We start from the raw sequence: 19,347 nt of genomic DNA, 5'->3' as shown, positions 1-19,347 counted from the left end.
GAAAATCCAAAAGACTCCACCCCAAAATTGTTAGAACTCATACAGGAATTCAGCAAAGTGTCAGGATACATAATCAATGCATAGAAATTAGTTGCATTTATATACACAAAGGAGAAAGAAGAAAAATTTAAGAGTTGATCCCATTTACAATTGCACCCAAAACCATAAGATACCAATGAATAAACCTAACCAAAGAGGCAAAGGATCTATACTCGAAAACTATAGAGCACTAACGAAAGAAAATGAGGAAGACAAAGAAGTGGAAAAACATTTCATGCTCATGGATTGGAAGAACATTGTTAAAATATCTATGCTATCTAGAACAATCTACATATTAATGCAATCCCTATCAAAATACTATCAACTTTTTTCACAGAGCTGGAACAAATAATCCTTAAATTTATATGGAACCAGAAAGGACCCCAAATAGCCAAAGGAATGTTGAAAAAGAAAAAGCCAGTGGAATCACAATTCTAGACTTCAAGCTCTATTACAAAGTTGTCATCATCAAGACAGCAAGGTAAATGACACAAAAACAGACACACAGATCAATGGAACAGAATAGAGAACCCAGAAATGGACCCTCAACTCTACGGTCAACTCACCTTCGACAAAGCAGGAAAGAGTATCCAATGGGAAAGAAACAGTCGTCTTCAACAAATGATGTTGGTAAAATTGGACAGCCACATGCAGAAGAGCGAAACTGGGTCATTTCTTTACACCATACACAAAAAGAGACTCAAAATGGTTGAAAGACACAAATGTGAGAGACAGGAATCCATGAAAATCCTAGAGGAGAAGACAGCAACCTGTGTGACTTTGGACACCAATTTCCTGCTAGATAGGTCTCCAAAGCCAAGGGAAACAAAGGCCAAAATGAACTACAGGACTTAATCAATATAAAAAAACTTTTGCACAGCAAAGGAAACAATTAACAAAACCAAAGACAATCAACAGAATGGGAGAAGATATCTGCAAATGTCTTATCAGATAAAGGGCTAGTATCCAAAATCTATAAAGAATTTATCAAACACCCAAAGAACAAATAATCCAATCAAGAAATTGGCAGAAGACAGGAACAGACATTTCTCCAAAGACGCCCAAATGGCCAACACGCACAAGAAACAGTGCTCAACATCACTCATAAAACCACAATGAGATACTACCTCACACCAGTCAGAATGGCTGTAATTAACAAGACAGGAAACAAAAGATGTTGGCAAAGATGCAGAAAAGGAGAGCCCTCCAGGCTGTTGGCGGGAATGCAAGCTATGGAGGTTCCTCAGAAAGTTGAAAATAGAGCTACCCTAAGACCCAGCAATTGCACTATGGGGTATTTACCCCAAAGATACACAGCAGCAATGTCCACAACAGCCAAACTACAAAAAGAGTCCAGAGGCCCATGGACAGATAAATGGGTAAAGAAGATGTGATAGATATATACATACATATACATATATACACACATGTACGGACACAATGGAATACTACTCAGCAATCAAAAAAGTGAAATCTTGCCATGTGCAATAACGTGGATAGAACTAGAGGGTATTATGCTAAGTGAAATAAGTCAATCAGAAAGACAACTGTCATATGATCTCACTCATAGGCGGAATTTAAGAACAAAAGAGGATCATAAAGGAAGGGAGGAAAAAAGAAAATAAGACAAAATCAGAGAGGCAGACAAACCATAAGAGACTCTTAATCACATTAAACAAACTGCGGGTTGCTGGAGGGGGACGGGGGGATAGGGTAACTGGGTGATGGACATTAGGGAGGGCACATGATGTAATGACACTGGGCATTATACGAGGGTGATGAATCACTGACTCTACCTCTAAAACTAATAATACGCTATACGTTAATTAACTGAATTTAAGCAAAAAAATGATGGGAATTCCATTTAAAAAAAGGAAGGTAATTACCAGGGAGTGAATACACACACCTAACTTGATGAATTTCTCATAAAATACAGTATACCTACATTAGTAGGCTTTTCTTAGATTCTTATAAATTTGTTGTTGGTAGTAACTACTAAATTATATCCTCTTCCAGGATTTGTGATTAAGTGGTAGAACCAGATTTTCCTTATCTTTTCCTTCCTTATCTTTTTGTATCTCAGAACCAAGCTTGTAAGAGATGCTCAAATATTTGGGGGATAAACGGGTATATGATATATGGCCCAATAACTGGGAATGAATAAGAAGTTAAAACAATGCCCAAGATTTCACGCATAACCTAAAAACAGGGAGTTGTTTTAGGTAAAGATTCTGAGCTTCTCTGTGAAACAAGAAAAAGGAGAAGAGTCGTGTATGTCAAACTGGAGCTCAGAAGCCTAGGTTGTACTGAAGTTCCCATGTATGTACCTTCCTTACTGGAGTATAAGGTCCTCAAGAACATGAATTATGGGGCGCCTGGGTGGCTCAGTGGGTTGGGCCGCTGCCTTCGGCTCAGGTCGTGATCTCAGAGTCCTGGGATCGAGTCCCGCATCGGGCTCTCTGCTCGGCAGGGAGCCTGCTTCCCTCTCTCTCTCTGCCTGCCTCTCTGTCTACTTGTGATTTCTCTCTGTCAAATAAATAAATAAAATCTTTAAAAAAAAAAAAAAAAAAAAAAAAGAACATGAATTATACTTGTTAATTTCTGGGTACCCCTGAGCACCGCCACAGCGTCTGATCACGGGTGCACTGAGTAATATAAAAGTCATCCATCTTGAGACAAACTTGGTTTGTACCACACTTAAGACGTATTTGTAATTTGTAATGGGTATTGAAATAATTTGTACTGAGCAATCTTTCTTTGTTCTTCCTTCAAATATGAGGACCTACTACATGCCAGGCACTACTCTAAAATCCAAGGACAGGGCAGTGAATTAGCCAAACAGGGTCCCTGTCTTCATGGAGCCCAAACTCTGATGGGAGCAAAACCACATAAACAGCTCATTTCAGAAAGGGCTGAGTGCTCGGAAAACCAAGGGTCAGTAAGATAAAGAGTAACTGGATGAGTGGCCCTAGGTGGACTGGGCGGTTGATGTGAAACCCGGCTGAAGAAGAACCAGTCACATGAACAGCCAGAGAAGACTGCTGGTAAAGGCCCTGGGGAGAGTACAAGGCTGGCCTGTTAATGGAACAACGAGAGCAGTGGTGGGGGGAGGGGCGTGGAGAAGCAGGAGGGACTCTCCCTCAGATCCTTGTAGTCACAGGAAGGATCTAGATTGTATTTCAAGGGAAATGGAGCCACTAGAGGATAGGTGTTAAGCATGTTTGAAAGAGTGGTAAATGATCTAGCAGACCAAAGGAAAACAGAAGTCTGGATGGCGGGGGTTGGGGGGGTGGGAAGGATAGCAACTGGAGCCAAAATCCAATCGAGAACTAAGGAAAGATCAGGATTTCAGGCAGGAAGAAGAATTGAGAAAGGAAGAAAAAAGGATTGGCTGAAAGTCTATTTACAAAACTGTCATGCGGGCAGCCAAGCTTATAACACCCGAAAATGAGAGCATTCCCCTCTGGTAAGATGGAATAACACGGACATTTCCAGATAGAGGCCAACCTGCTGCCAGAATTGACACTGGGAATTTATTACCTTCTTTTACTCCCTCATCCATAAATATGAATACAGAACAGAGCACTGACCATTTGTAAAAATCTTCAATCACAAAGAGTCCAAAGCAAACAAGCCATAAGAAAATACATGGGGGGCGCCTGGGTGGCTTAGTGGGTTAAAGCCTCTGCCTTCGGCTCAGGTCATGATCCCAGGGTCCTGGGATCGAGCCCCGCATCAGGCTCTCTGCTCAGCAGGGAGCCTGCTTCCTCCTCTCTCTCTCTGCCTTCCTCTCTGCCTACTTGTGATCTCTGTCAAATAAAATAAATAAAATCTTTTAAAAAAAAATACATGGAATAAACAAAGCCAATTACACAGGGAGAAGAAAAACACCTTATTAAAAATTACAATAGATCCTTAAACACCACAAGTTTGAATTGTGTGGGTCCATTTACAGACAGAATTTCTTCGACAAATGTAGTACAGTACTACAAATGTATTTTCTCTTCCTTATGACTTTCTTAATAACATTTTGTTTTCCACTTTATTGCAAGAACACATTATATAATAGATATATAAAATTTGTGTTAACTCTGTTCTCAATAAGGCTTCCAGTCAACAGAAGACTATTAGTAGTTAAGTTTTTAAGAAGTCAAAAGTTATCCATAGATTTTTAACTGTGCAGGGGTTGGGGGGGGGGATTGGCATCCCAACCCTCATGTTGTTGAAGGGTCAACTGTATAACTAATACGGTCATAGAAACAACATATTACATAACGCAAAACAGATGCTGGCAAAGCAATCAGAAAACAAGAAAGTTCTGACATTAAAAACTGGATAAATAAAAACGTTAGAGAAGCTAAAACCCAAAACATATGCCAGAAAGGAGAGGAGACATGATAGAGAATAGGAGATAAACAGGTCATACTAGAGAAATCAGCCCCTAAGGTCCAACCTCCAACTAACATAAGTTTTTTTTAATTGAAAGGGCCCAGGAAAACAGAAGGAAAAGAAACATACGAAGACGTATCAGTACGATATTTCAGAATGACAGTGACAGAAAAAACTACCAGAAAGCATCTAGAAAGAGAATCAAGTTACTTACAAGGACAAAGAAAGAGAAGGCATCAGATTTCTTAAAATCGGGTCCAGGAAGCGAGATATCAGTGAAGTTATCATTTCTAAGTTCTGAATGAAAATTATCTACCACTTGAAACTTATTCAAATTATCAATCAAGTATAGAGGTAGATTCTTCTAGAAACTTTGACATCAGTAAAAGACATACGACATCAATGAAAGACATTTTCAGGGTAAGCATTAGCTCAAAAAAATCTTTCATGCATTCTCCCTCAGAAAGCTAACAGAAAATGTGCTCCTGCAAAACAAGATTATAAACTGAGCAAGATGATGAAATGAGGTCCAGAAAACAGGGTCTGCAGCAGAGAACGTGAAGGGCAGGCCGAGAAGGAAGGAAAGAGCTCTAGGATTGGGCAGGGGAATGGGACCAGAGAATCAACAAGGGGCACATACAAAAAAGTAATACTAGGTAAATTAAAAAGGCAACTGTTAACTTCAAGAGAAATAAAGAACCACATAAGAAAGTAAGTGTAGTCATGTTACACTATTTAACCAGCAGGGACTATTTACACAGTTAAAATATAAATCTTGGGGCGCCTGGGTGGTACAGTCGGTTAAGTGTCCAACTCTCAACTTCATGATCTTAGGGTTTGAGACAGTCTCACAAATAAGCTCCAAAAGAGCATGGAGCCTGCTTAAGATTCTCTTTCCCTCTGCCCCGCCCCACCTCTTAAAAAAAAAGAAAAAAAAAGGTAAAATTTAAATCTTGACTCTCCAATGAATCACAAGTTGTCATTACTTACGGCATGCAGGTAAAGAAGGGGGGACTCGACCATGGATAATAAATAATGTCTAAAACTGCAAAATCAAGAACTAGCTGTGGATAAATTATTTACGAATATGGAAGTAAATAGGTAGAGGAAACAGTGGAGTGGAGGATTGAAGGGAAGTACTTTATACCTTTGCTACTGTTAACTTCTGAAATTTTCTTTTGTTAAAAACATTTGAGAAAACCCAGTCTTAATACAAGAGTACTAATATGGAATATAGGTGAGGTTGGGTGGGGTGAGGTTCTGAGGTAAGGGCCAAGAAAGAATTCTTGGACGTCTCTAATGCAAAAAGGTGGTTCTATTAAAACAGACAGGACCTAATGGCAGAGGGAGTTGCACTGGGGTTGTGAGGAGCAGTTGATGATGTACTCTGGGTTGGGGGAGGTAAGGAAAAAAGGCAGGTTTTCAAAAGAACTTTCATATGCTAAGAAAGACCAAGAGATACCAGAGGCCCTGCCATTTTCAAGTTAAGCTTGTTTTCCCCTCTAGCAAGGTATTAACATTAAGATAGCTGGGAGCTTCCGGGAAGAATGTCACACACATCCCATGGCGGGGACGGAGTGCACGGTGTTAGCTTCTTTCTGCTTTGTCTTCAGCTAGGCTTCTGCTCCCCCATCATAAAGAAAAGAGGGGGTCAAAGGACACTAGTTAGGAAACTAATGCAAGCCGAAGATGAGGATGGTATTGGTGATCACAGACAGGGAGAAGAGAACATATTTCACATTTCTTAAAGACATAAAACTGAAGACACTTCCAGATAGAGCTGGTATTTGTAAGGGAAAAGGGATGGGACCAAAGGAAAAGGGCAAAACCAAAGACACCCACATCCTTGGGTGCTGGTAACATCTGAGACAGGGAGGGGGCAAAGGAGAAAACAGGTGACAGAAATCAAGAGTTCTGTTTTAGGGGTATAAAGTTTGAGATGCTTTTTATATCTCCAAGTGGGGCTATCAAGAAAAATCGGTTGATACATGCATAAGCCTGGGGTACAAGAGAAAAGTGAGAGCTGGAGATGTCAAATTGAGTCATTAGTTACAGTTAATATTTAAATCTCCAGGGCTGGATAAGATACCATGGGGAGAGAGCAGAAGGAAAGGGAATATATATTCCCTGTATTATAATGTTACAGAAATATAATGGAAAATAACTATATCTCATGGAATAAGGGCAAGTACTAGTCCATAAAATTTTTATTTCAGAGACAGAAAGATGATAGCTAGATTGATAGATGTATAAATAAACAGATATATGTAATTTATATACTTAAGAACGTACTGGGAAAAATGTATTTCCTATCAAAAACTGTGGTCCAAAAACATTTAACAAAATATTCTAGTGAGGGGCACCTGAGTGGCTCACTTGGTTAAGCGTCTGACCCTTGGTTTTGGCTTAGGTCTTGATCTCAGGGTCATGGAATCAAGCCCCATGCTGGGCTCCATGCTCGGTGCTGTCTGCTTCTCATCCTCCCCTCTAACTTTCTCTCTTTCAAATAAATCTTTTTAAAATAAATAAATCCTAAGGGATGAGAAGCCAGGAAAAGATAAACAATTAAGCACTATGGGACTAAGGTTTTATTAGACAATAATAAATGACCTTTTCCCAACCAAATGTAGCCCCCTCAAGGTCCTGGAAATCCTGCCTCCAAAATTCCTTAGAGACTTACCTATCCCTAACCCCTCCCAACTTCAAAGTATATGATGGAGCACTCTTCCTGACCCCAGTGCAGCTCTTTCTGCCCACGGGTCCTGTCCCTGTGCTTTAATAAAATCACCTTTTTGCACCAAAGACATCTCAAGAATTCTTTCTTGGCTGTTGGCTTCGAACCCTAATGTCTTTCCTACATCAGGAAGGTAGTATGAAAACACAGTGTACAAAAGCCAAGAGAAATACTCCATAGAAGGAATGTTCACCTGTACAGGATGAGTATGAGAGGTTAAATACAATTAGGACTAAGTGACACAGACTTGGTAATATCGAGGCCAGTTGTTACTGACCTTGACAAGGGCCACTTCAGTGAATGGTGAGAGTGGAAAGCATTTTAGCATGGACGGGAGGCAAGAAAGTACACACAACCAATACACACAAGAGAAAGAAAACCGCTTGAGAAACCTGAAAATTTGCAAGGCAGCACTGACTGTGTCAAAGAGCCAGTCAGTTCCACAATAAAGTAGGTAAGGAGTTTCTCCGGGCAGGCTTGCGTCACAGGTTTCTAATCTCCAACCTGACTGTACTGGCACAGGGCTTTTAGCGAGTTAACTAAGGTTTAAAAAAAAACCACATTGAGGTATCACCTTACACCAGTTAGAATGGCCAAAATTAACAAAACAGGAAACAACATGTGTTGGAGAGGATGTGGAGAAAGGGGAACCCTCTTACACTGTTGGTGGGAATGCAAGTTGGTGCAGCCTCTTTGGAGAACAGTGTGGAGATTCCTCAAGAAAGTAAAAATAGAGATTCCCTATGACCCTGCAATTGCACTCCTGGGTATTTACCCCAAAGATACAGATGTCGTGAAAAGAAGGGCCATCTGTACCCCAATGTTTATAGCAGCAATGGCCACGGTCGCCAAACTATGGAAAGAACCAAGGTGCCCTTCAACGGATGAATGGATAAGGAACATGTGGTCCATATACACTATGGAGTATTATGCCTCCATCAGAAAGGATGAATACCCAACTTTTGTAGCAACATGGACAGGACTGGAAGAGATTATGCTGAGTGAAATAAGTCAAGCAGAGAGAGTCAATTATCATATGGTTTCACTTATTTGTGGAGCATGACAAATAGCATGGAGGACAAGGGGCGTTAGAGAGGAGAAGGGAATTTGGGTAAATTGGAAGGGGAGGTGAACCATGAGAGACTATGGACTCTGAAAAACAATCTGAGGGGTTTGAAGTGGCGGGGGGGGGGGGGGGGGAGGCTGGGGTACCAGGTGGTGGGTATTATAGAGGGCACGGCTTGCATGGAGCACTGGGTGTGGTGAAAAAATAATGAATAATGTTTTTCTGAAAATAAATAAATTGGAAAAAAAAAAAAAGAATTCATAAGGGTGAGGCCCTAATCCAATATGACTAGCACTCTTTTTAGAAAAGATTAGGGCACAGGCACACAGAAGAAAGACTACATGAGGACACAAGGAGAAGACAGTCATCTTCAAGCCAAGGAGAGGCCTCAGAAGAAATCAACCCTGCTGACACCTTGCTTGATCTTGGACTTCTTGCCTCCAGAACTACGGGGACATACATTTCTGTAGTTGTATTTTGTTACGGCGTACTCACAAACTAACACAATGCCTGAGATTCTCCAGTCTCAAGTCTAGTTGGAGCCTTCCCTCCACTTTCCGAGCCCCAGGTCCAACCCACATGAAACTACTCCATCATTAGCTCTCCCAACAAAACAGTGCTGGAATTACTTTCTTCATAAAGCTATTAGCTCTGGACCTTTCCAATCAAAATAAAATGTGTTTTACTTACCACGCCTCACCTCTCATTCCACAATATTTTCTGAAACCAAAGGCAAGGCATTTTTAGAAAAATGAGTAAAATCAAAGTTAACTAGCTATTGGGAGCTGAGAGAACAAGTAAGATGTTAAGTAGCAACGGGGAATTTGGGTGCCCCTAAAGGCAGATTCGGCAAATATTCTATACAAGGCTGTATGGTCTACATGCCACACAGATCCCCACCTCCAAGCAGTTCGCATCCTCCTTCCTCACAGGCAAACAAATCACACAGATCTGGTTTTCCTTATTTTCAGCATCTTACATATCTACAATTAGCCCCAAATCCTGCCGTCACAAGCAGGAAACAAAGAAAGGTGTTCAACTGTTTTATCATCAGAAAAGAAAGGCTGTTAACTCTGGTTCCTTCCTATGGCAAAAAAATTTAAAATACACATACAAGTACGTAAACACAAATATATATAATAAAATGCAACTGTAAATACAAATGCATATAAAACGCTTTTGCGTAAGTGCACACATCCTTTGCAAACACAGCTGATACTGAGCAGTTAGTACATTAACCATGAAATGAATAAGCCCTATAGTATTTACTTTTATTTCTGACAAATTATTGCATCGAAGGCTGAACTAGCCTCCAATACATACTGGAATTATGAAAAATGAAACTCACAGACACCGGGTTCTCAGTACTTCCCAAATTTTCACAATCCCCCAGTCACTCTGCTAAGGGGCTTGTGGTTATCAGTTACTGTATATAAAGAAATCAAGAAGATCTAAAATAGCGCTAATATTACCCTGAAAAACTTCTACATCCTCCCATCCCGAGAAAGAAAAAAAAAAAAAAAAAATCACAGCAAACAAAATAGTACCATTATTACCAAACAGAGTTAGGTTACCTGACCCTGGAAGTTTAACATAGCCGGTGTTTTTTAAATTCTGCCTCGCCTCGACATTGCTGCCTGGAATTCAGTTTAAGCCTGAACTCGAAGTAAACAATTTCCCGGGCGCTTCCAACCCAACTCTGTCCCTACCCCTGATTAAGTGAAGGGAGGGAAACCTCTCATGATCATCAGGGTCAGAACCTCTGAAAAAGGGAAAGGAGTCACCAATCACTTCACCTTCGAATACAGGCCAAGGTTAAAATCTGGGCAGCCAGTGTTAAGAACGGCAATCAGGGGCAGACGCCGCCCGTGAAGAGTCTCTGGCTGAACCCCGAGTCAGGATGCCCAGCCATGGATCCCGCTCCTTCCCTCTCCAGGATGCCGGCGGGCCTCTCCTGGGGAAGGGACGCGTCTCCCCCGGCTCAGTCCTTAGAGCTAGGAGGACAGCAGACGATTTTAAGACACTTGTCCGCCCACGCCATTAAAAACAAAAACAAGAAACCGAACAAGTGAGCACCCGAGTCGCGCGGGCGTGTGCGCTGGCGTGCGGGCGTGCCCGCGGCGGATGCCCCACTCACCGCACACCATCAGCAGCAGCACGATCACCAGCGTGGCCACGAACACCACCAGGGTCAGCCCGATGTTGTGCCACATCTTGGGGGGAGGACGGCGGTCGGCGCCGGGCTGCCGAGCGGCGGGCGCGGGCGGGCCGGTGGCGCGTGCTGGGCTTCAGCGGCGGGCGCCGGGGGCTGCTGGGCGGCAAGGGCGGCGGGCGCCCCCTCGGCAGCGCCCCCAGGGGGCGGGACGGGGACGGCGCGGGGGCGGCGCGGGGGTGAAGGGGGCCCTCCTTCGCTCCCGGACCCGCGGAGCGCGCGGCTAGGCGCGACGCAGGGCGCCCCTACCCCCTCATCGCTCCGGGGAGCCGGGGACGCGTAGCCCGGAGACCCCGGCGACAGCCGGATGTGCTTCCATGGCGGACGCCGCGCGCCCGTAGACGGGAGACAGAGCGAGCACAGAGACGCGCGGCGGCCACACGACCCTCGTCGCCGTCCGTCCGGGGCGGACGAGGATGGGAGGTGGGAGGCCCCTCAGCTCCCTGAGACAGCGGCTAACGTCTCCCACGGCGGCCGCCGCAGTTTCTCGACCCCAGTCCCCTCCCCCAGCAGTAGCTCAGCACCGAGCACGCCCACCGCTCTCCTCCTCCGCGGCGCGGGGCCCGCTGGGAGATGAAGTGCAGAGCCCAGTAGAGACTACTGGAGGCCGCCCCGCGGGGACTACAACTCCCACAATGCACCGCCAAGTTCGCTTCTCACTCCCTGTGCCTTTGGTTTTTCTGGAGCCACAACCTCTGTCTACCGTCTGCGGTTTGCTGTTCTCGGAACCCGCGTTAATTGGCTGACTGTGCTGCGCTGTGCGAAAGCACCCTAGTGACTGCAACCATTAACCCAGAGATGAAGTCGTTTTGTTCCACGATCGACGGAGCACCAGGAGGGAAGAAAAGGGGAGGCAGCTGCCTGGAAAACTGGTTGCATGTGAACCTAGCCTATTGCTGGGGGTGCATGTTGGATACTTGAGCTTTTGAGGAAATACTCACCTCCGTGCCAAAAAGGCGAGCCAGAGGCACGGAGTCTCCCTTTTCCTCCCGTAACAGATGTTGGTCTGTGTTTTCATGAGTAATATATTTCAGAAATGATCCGCGAGGGACTTAAGTACATCTGCTTAGCCCTTAATTCACCTGAGTTGTAAATTCAATTCAGGGACTTAATTGAAACCAAGCTGCCCATGACCCAGAGCTGAGGATTTTGCTGCACTGGCTTGAACAAATCACTGTGAAACAAGACGATTTAAATACTCTCAAGTACTCTATCTCTACCTGCAATCAAAACTCTTCAGTTCCGCCAGATTATATTCCTTCGTTAAAGATGTGCCCCAAGAAGAGAGGATAAATGTGTAGCCAGGTACCGTAATAGCTTTCCCGTTCTCCTATGTCTCCGTTGCTCCCTGAAGTACCTTTCTGTCCTTCTGCAAATTCCTTTCATTTGTTCTCTGTCTCCAAAAACCAGCCAACAAAATCTGAGCAGGAATCTCTTGATTTCACAAATATATCTTGGCCGTAATCCAGCTGCCCCACTGTAAATTGTATTCCCTAAGCAGCAGTATTATGAATAAATACTGAGTATGAAAATACATTAAGGGATAATGACTGAAGAAGATTTAATACAGGGTTCCTATGAAGAGAATGAATCCAGTGCAGTTGTGATATATTGCTCAAAAAAGTCAATTCTGTTGCATAAATGAAACACGTTTTATTAAAGCCCAATTGAATAGTTGAAAACAACACAATAGCAGGAATAATTTATTTTAAAGCTTTTTATCTTCCCTTCCATTCCCATGTATTGAATATGTAATAGAGGCCCGTGTTCTAAATGCTAAGGATACAGCAGTGAATGAGACAAAGGTGTTTATACTCAAGATGCTTATATTGGAAGATTAAATAAGCAGAACTAGGGAAATCTCTTAACCGCTCATTCCTGTAATGAAAACAAACGGGAGGGGCCCCTGGGTGGCTCAGAGGGTTGAGCCTCTGCCTTCCGCTCAGGTCATGATCTCAGTCAGGGTCCTGGGATTGAGCCCCACATCGGAGTGTCTGCTTGGCAGGTGGCCTGCTTCCCCCTCTTTCTCTGCCTGCCTACTTGTGATCTCTCTCTCTGTGTCAAATAAATAAATAAAACCTTAAGAAAAAGAAGAGAAAACAAGCAGGAGAGCATGACAAAAAAGGGGGGGTGTTGTTTTATACTGGGGGGATCAGAGAAGGCCTATTTGAGTAAGTGACGTTTAATCTGAGACCTAAAGGGTCCAGCCACGGAAATACCTAAAGAAAGAGTGTACCAGGGAACAGCAGCAGCTAGAGCAAAAGGCACAAGGAGCAAACAAACAGCCCTTCCTCTCGGCCTTGGTAGTGTTTCTCAACATTTCAGAGCACCTAGGGAGATTTAAAGATCACAAATGGCCAGAGCAAATGACTCAGATTCTCTAGAGGTCAGTCCCAAGCACACACTTTTTTTTTTTTAAAAGCTCCCCAGTGGTTCTAAAGTGCACCCGTGGTTAACCACTGCTCTAAGTCGTTGAGTGGTCTCTGGACCAGCAGCGTTAGGATCCCCTGGGAACCTGCTGGAAATGTGAGTTCTCAGGACTTACCCAGACCTATTGAATCCAAAACTCTGGGGTAATCTCAGGGAAGAAAGGAAAGAAGGGAGAAAAGAAAGAAAGAAAAGGAAAGGAAAGAAAAAAGAAGAGGAAAGAAAAGACAAGATATGTTGGATTAGGGTAGTAATCAATGGAATGGTGTCAAGTGGAAAGATTTGGGGTATGTTCTGGAAGGAGAATCCCATCAGGATTAGCTGATAGACTAGGTATGAAAACAGGTGAGGGAAAGAAAGAAAAAATGACTCCTAGGTTTGTAGCCTGAGCGTCTAGGGGAAGGGCTGTGCCCGATCTTGAAGTGTGAAAGACAATGCAGTCATCTCCCTAGAATGTTTTATGAACTTCTCTCTTTACAAACGATCCTTTGCTGTCCAGGTAAAGAATGTGGTGACTGTGGTGAAGTCCCATAACCAAGTAAGAAAGTCTTTTAATTCTCAGAAGTCCAAGGGCTTTTCCACTAAACCTATTATGTCTCATCATTTGCTATATGAGCACAGATCATGTTTCCAAGGATAAATTCTGTAAGGATTTTCAAGGGTAAGGTCTTGAAATTACTCTCAAGCTATGATGATTTCTTGAGTCTACTTACTGTTCTCCCCCCTGTATAAAATGCCCCACCGCCCTTCTTTCTGACCTCAAGCCTACTAATCCTTCAACGTCTGTCCAGTTTCCTCCTCAGTAAGACCTGCCAGCTTCCTATTCATTGGTCTGTCCAGCTCCTCTAAGCCAGTGGCTCCTGGCCTTACCTGTACATGAGAAGCTTTAAAAGCAGATTCTCACGTTTCATGCCAGGCATGTGAAAGGTGGGCAGGAGGCTATAGAGAGTTTCTAACTGTTTAATACTCTCTAGGTGTTTAGAAGCACTAGTACAAACTATATTCAGAAATTAATTAGGTACCTATCTTGTGATATTCCTTGGATTACTTTGTTATTTATATTTCACACATACATATATATCATTTAATATATATATACACATACACACATTATATATATGTACACACACACACACACACATGTTCTGATTCTTAGAGGACAGTATTTCCTCCTCCCCTGCTCTTTCCTTCCGTAAGGGAAGAAACTCAATTGGTAATGTCTAGACTCTCTGTGCTCTTTTATTCCCTGTGTCCTTGGTCTGGGGAGGAGTAACTTACCTAATGAGTGCGTTTAGGAAAAATAAAGTGGGTTTGCTCAACTTGTTTCCTCCCACATTCCTCTTGGGTGTGAGCTGTCCTAAGCCTCTTGTCTGTGTAGCCTTTCAGCATAGGGAGGGCCCCACTAGTTCAGCATTGCCTCAACTTAGGGTTTAATTAGCAGGCCTGACTGGCTCTCACATTATTATATGTTCTCTGACCTAGTCTTTATTATTAATAAAGGTGACATTTGGCCTCCACGTGTCTTACTCTTTTTTTTTTTTTTTTTAATTTCTCAACTGGGCAACATTATTCCGGGTTCCCTTTTAGCAATTCCAGATAATTAAGATAATTAAGGGAAGAAGCCTTGCATTCAGCATTTATGTAGTACCACATAGTAGGTGCTAGTCGGATATTTAGTGGTCGAACTATTTGATCTCAAAAGCCTGAAAATAGCCCTGAATTTTAGTCATTTGATCTCTAAGTAGTATGAGAAGAATTATGCTACATGTACTTACTGGTTACATAGGAACTAAAAGATGAGATTCCTGCCTTCAAGGAAAACCCAGTCCTACGGTAAGTTTTTAGCAAATACTACTTTGTACCAGGCACTGTGTTTGCCAGTAGCAATACAAAATAGATCAGATATGCTCTCTTACAAAAAAGAACTCAAACTGGCTTAGCCTTTTTCAACATTGACCCTTCTGAGCGCCATAAAATCAGTTGACTATGTCATGATCGGTACTTTAAAAAGTAGAATAGAAAAAAAGATATCACTGTGTATTATAAGTACTAGGGGCAAGCGCTACTCATGAAATTTGTTTTAGTTATGTGTGTGTGTGTGTGTGTGTGTGAATTGAATTACAATGCAAAATACATTCTCTGTAGGTTTTAATTTTACAAAGTTGAAGACCTACTGTCTAGCAGAGGAAGCCAGACATGCATATAAGTGAATATATTGAATATTATTGTAGTGGTAACGGGCATTTTACAGATGAGATCAAGGCTCAGGGAATCTAAAAATTTGGGAGGAGGCAATGGGTAGAGCTGACATTCAAACTGAGATCAGTCTGATTTAAAAGAAAATTTTATTTCCATTGGACCACAATACTGATGGTAACATCAGGCTAGTTCTTAGGAAAAGGGAGAGATATGGGAAGAAACATGGGCAAAGTCTTGAAGTCATTGTAATATATTTTGTGAGTATACATAAGGGTGGGTCAGGGTCCTTAAGATTCCATGGACAATATACAATTCCTTTCAGTTCTAATGAATTTGGAGTGGAGGTATAATATGGTGGTTGAGAACTCCTATTCTGTAATTAGACTCTGGATATAAAACCTGACTTAGCTGAATTAGTTCATCTCTCTAAAAGTTTAAACCACTACCACATTTGTAAACATTTATAAAATAGGCATATTATCAGTCCCTTCTTTGGAGGGTTGTTTTGAGAATTTAACGAGATGCTGTAAAGAGTTTGCTTAGCATAGTACTCTGCCCTTAGGAGGTCTTCAACAAAAGTTAGGTATTAATTTTAATAACCCAGTGTATTATAATATAATGGAAGGAACTGGATTACAGAATTGGCTTCATTCAGTTCATTTTTACTTACTTTGGAAAACAGTCTGTTAGTGTTTCACCAGAGAAGTAGAACCACCATGTCCGGTATAGAATAAGGGAATTACTCTAAGAATTAAGGGCAGTTGAGTGAGTGGTGGACCGTCTATGCAGGCAGTTGCCTCCGTGTCTAGTGTTGATCCTACAGTTGCTAGACTGGCAGATGAGAAGGACAGTTGGATATGAAAGAGAGCAAAGGGCAAACTAGGACCAACGAGCACAAGTGGTACCCAGAAAGACTAACTAGTACCCACGTCTGCCTCTCCCTGTCACCATCCTCGACACCACAAGTGATGGTAGGAAAAACTGGCGCCCCTCATTATGGCTCTGCATACGCTCTCAGTCCAGGAAGAGGACGTTGCTAGGAACTGGAATGTCTGGGTGTCCAGGGGCTGCCATGACAAAGTACCACGAACTGGGGGCTCAAACCCTGGGAAATGTATTCTCTCACAGTTCTGGAGGCCGGAAGTCTGAAACCAATATGCTGGCAGGGCCACAGTCCCTCCAAAGGCTCGAGGCAAGAATCCTTCCTCACTTCCTGGGGTGGCTGGCCAGCCTGGGCTTTCCCCAGCGTGTAGCTACATCACGGAATCTCTGCCTGTCCTTCAGTGAAGCTTTCTTCCTACGTGTCTGTCTCTCCTGTGTCTTCAGGTGGCTTTCTTATAAGGACACTAGTTATTGAATATAGGGCGTCATCTACAAGGGCTTCATCTGGATATTCATTTGAATACATTTGCAAAGACCCTATTTCCCAATATGGTCACATTCTGAGATTCCAGGTGGACTTGAATTTGAGGAGGGGGAGGGGATGACACCATTCAGCTCAGCAGCCCAGGAACTGGGGTTGGATGTTTCTCCATGACAGCAGGGCGGGTAACGGCAGGTCAGACCCAGTGTGCCTGGCACCTCCCGCCAGCCATTAAAACATTTTTTAAAAATTGGCAGCTGCTTCATCTCTGCCTCCCAAATAGCATCCAAAATGTCTCTGATGGCCAACAGTGATCCAGAAACATCCCAGAAAGGAAATTCTGGGGAATCCCAGCTTAGCTAAATTGACATAGTACAAAGTCACAACTCAGTAAGTCATTGAGTACCTTTTCTTTTTTCTTTTTTTTTTTTTGGAACAGGGAAATAATGGAAATGTTTTAAATACATTTATCTGGGACACCCGGGTGGCTCAGTCAGTTTAGTGTCTGCCTTTGGCTCAAGTCATGATCCCAGGGTCTTGGGATCAAGTCCCGGAATCAGGCTACCTACCCAGCAGGGAGCCTGCTGCTCCCCCTTCTTGTGCAAAATCTCTCTCTCTGACAAATAAAGAAATAAAATCTTAAAAAAAAAAAAAAAAACTGATCTGGGGGTGCCTGGGTGGTTTAGTCGGTTAAGCATCTGACTCTTGGTTTCGGGTCAGGTCATGATCTCTTGTCAGCTCCGCACTCGGTAAGGATCGCGTTTGAAGATTCTCTCCCTCTGCCCCTCCCCGCACTTGTTCTCTTGCTCTCTCTCTCTCTCAAATAAATAAATCTTATAAACAAACAAACAAAAAACCTTGATCTGGCAGCAGAGTGGAGGAGCGATTGGGGGTTAAGGGGATTGAAGATGTTAAGAGATCATGGGCATAACCTAGGAGTCCCTAAACAGTTTTGGATCACGCTTTTGGTAATGTAGTATATGAGCAAAACAGGGCCAACACTCTGGCAGAATACAACTTAATAATCTGCATTGAGAAAATCTCTAAATGTCAAAAAAAAAAAAAAAAAAAAAACCAAAAACCTGATAAGATCATGAAGAATGACCAGTTCAAGATCAGAGAAGAGACAGACTTGGAAATCCAGAATCGAGCACTAGCATTTAAGGGCTCCTTTACCCAGAGATGGCTCCAGAGGTCCTGAAGAGAATGCTGAGTGGCTGGGGCCACCACTCTGGGTGGGCGACGGTGGAATCCCTGGCTCAGGCCTAGAAGACTATCAGGCGCACGGAGCTGAGACACCAGAAAGTCAAACCGTAGGAGTAAGGGGGGGAACCAAAAATAAACAGACAGGCAGCCAGCCCGGGTCAGCTTTGCCTGATCTGGCTGACCCAGAAAAGTTCAAATCCTGAAATGGGATTAGAGAAATCCCCAAGGCCTGGCAGAAACAAATTAAGAAACAACATTTTTGGACTCAAATTATTTTTACAAATAACTTTTCAAACACAACTTCCACGGCATACTCAAGCTATTTCCCCCCTTTCATGGTTTACCTTTTTTTTTTTTTCTTTTTTAAGATTTTATTTATTTGGCACAGAGACACAGCAAGAGAGGGAATACAGCGAGGGGAAAGGAAGAGGGAGAAGCAGGCTTCCCACCGAGCAGGGAGCCCGACGTGGAGTTCAATCCCAGGACACTGGGATCATGACCTGAGCCGAAGGCAGATGCTTAACCACTGAGCCACTCAGGCGCCCCACCATTCTTAGTTTTAAAAAAAATATATTAGCTCTCCTTTAATACATGTGTATGTGCTTCCAAAGAGAGATGAGATAAAATATGTAAGTGTTAAACATTTTATGTCTAATGGCTAGAAAATATTTTAGTATCACTCTTTCGTTTTCTAGGGCCACTGTAACACAGTACCACAAACTGGGTAGCTTAAGATGTCAGAACTGCATTTTCTCACAGTTCTGGAAGTCAGAAGTGCCAAATCAATGCATTGGCTGGGCTATGCCCCCTCAGAAGCCTCTAGAGAAGACTCTTTCCTTGCCTCTTCCAGCCTTGGGCACACATTAGCTTGAGGCAGCATAGATCTAATCTCTGCCAACTCATCACATGGCTGTTTTCCCTCTGTGCCTCTGCCTTCTCTTGTAAGGACTTGTCGTTAATTTCACCGATGTTTTATCTTCAACAACCTTTTCTCCAAATAAAATCACTATGAGGTACTAGAGGTGAGGATTTCAAATGATCTATTTGTGGGACACAATTCGCCCTCATTAACGATCACCAAACAGTCCTCATTGCTACAAAAAATCTTTTGAAAACGGTTAATGCTTTGAGACTCAGCAGCTCCATGATCTAAGTTCACTGTATCTTATAATTAATTTCAAGTTTGTCATAATTGTAAAAGATGCCTCAAAAAAGATCCAAATGAAAGCAGAGCATCTTGGCCTGACTTTCTGAATTGTGATCCACATTTGTCAGTCCCCTCCACTTGGCATACAAAGCTTTTCATAAATATTCAGTTAACAAATTTCCATCATTCCTATGCTCATTGTTCTTGAACCTTCATTGGCAGATGTTGCATTTTTATCATTTTTAAAGATAAGTGAAAAACCCATGAGGACTCTTTGTTTGGAAAATTGTGGACAAGTGAAAAAATTCTGGTTTCAATTCTGTGTGTGACACAACTGGGTAGTTTTTGACAATTAAGTCGTATAATGGTGGACGTGTTTTCAAAATGTCATCTCCGTAGCTTGCATTTCTTTTAAAAGTAACTGCTTTCTCCTTTATTAAGATATCTTCTTTATCTTGAGATAATAGATTAAATGTGGTTATTTTTCCAAACCGTCAGCTACGTACTATGTTATAGAAAGCTAGTTTATCATTTCATTGCAGAAAAGACAGCAAACCCGGTATAG

The 19,347-nt window shown here is 42.8% G+C and overlaps 1 protein-coding gene across 1 annotated transcript in view; it reads right to left on the bottom strand.

The window, feature by feature from the left end:
* Positions 1 to 10,514, bottom strand: part of SMIM13 (small integral membrane protein 13) — a 31,028-nt gene extending 20,514 nt beyond the window's left edge. The window contains exon 1 of the mRNA XM_044258907.1: positions 10,366 to 10,514. Coding sequence (XP_044114842.1) covers positions 10,366 to 10,441 — 76 coding nt within the window. The 5' untranslated portion in view covers positions 10,442 to 10,514. The remainder of the gene's footprint in view (positions 1 to 10,365) is intronic.
* Positions 10,515 to 19,347: the final 8,833 nt, after the last annotated feature.

Source organism: Neovison vison, chromosome 1 (assembly GCF_020171115.1).
Source record: "Neovison vison isolate M4711 chromosome 1, ASM_NN_V1, whole genome shotgun sequence".
NCBI lineage: Eukaryota > Metazoa > Chordata > Mammalia > Carnivora > Mustelidae > Neogale > Neogale vison.
The sequence above is the reverse complement of the archived record's forward strand: the minus strand, read 5'-3'. Positions and strand labels throughout refer to the sequence as shown.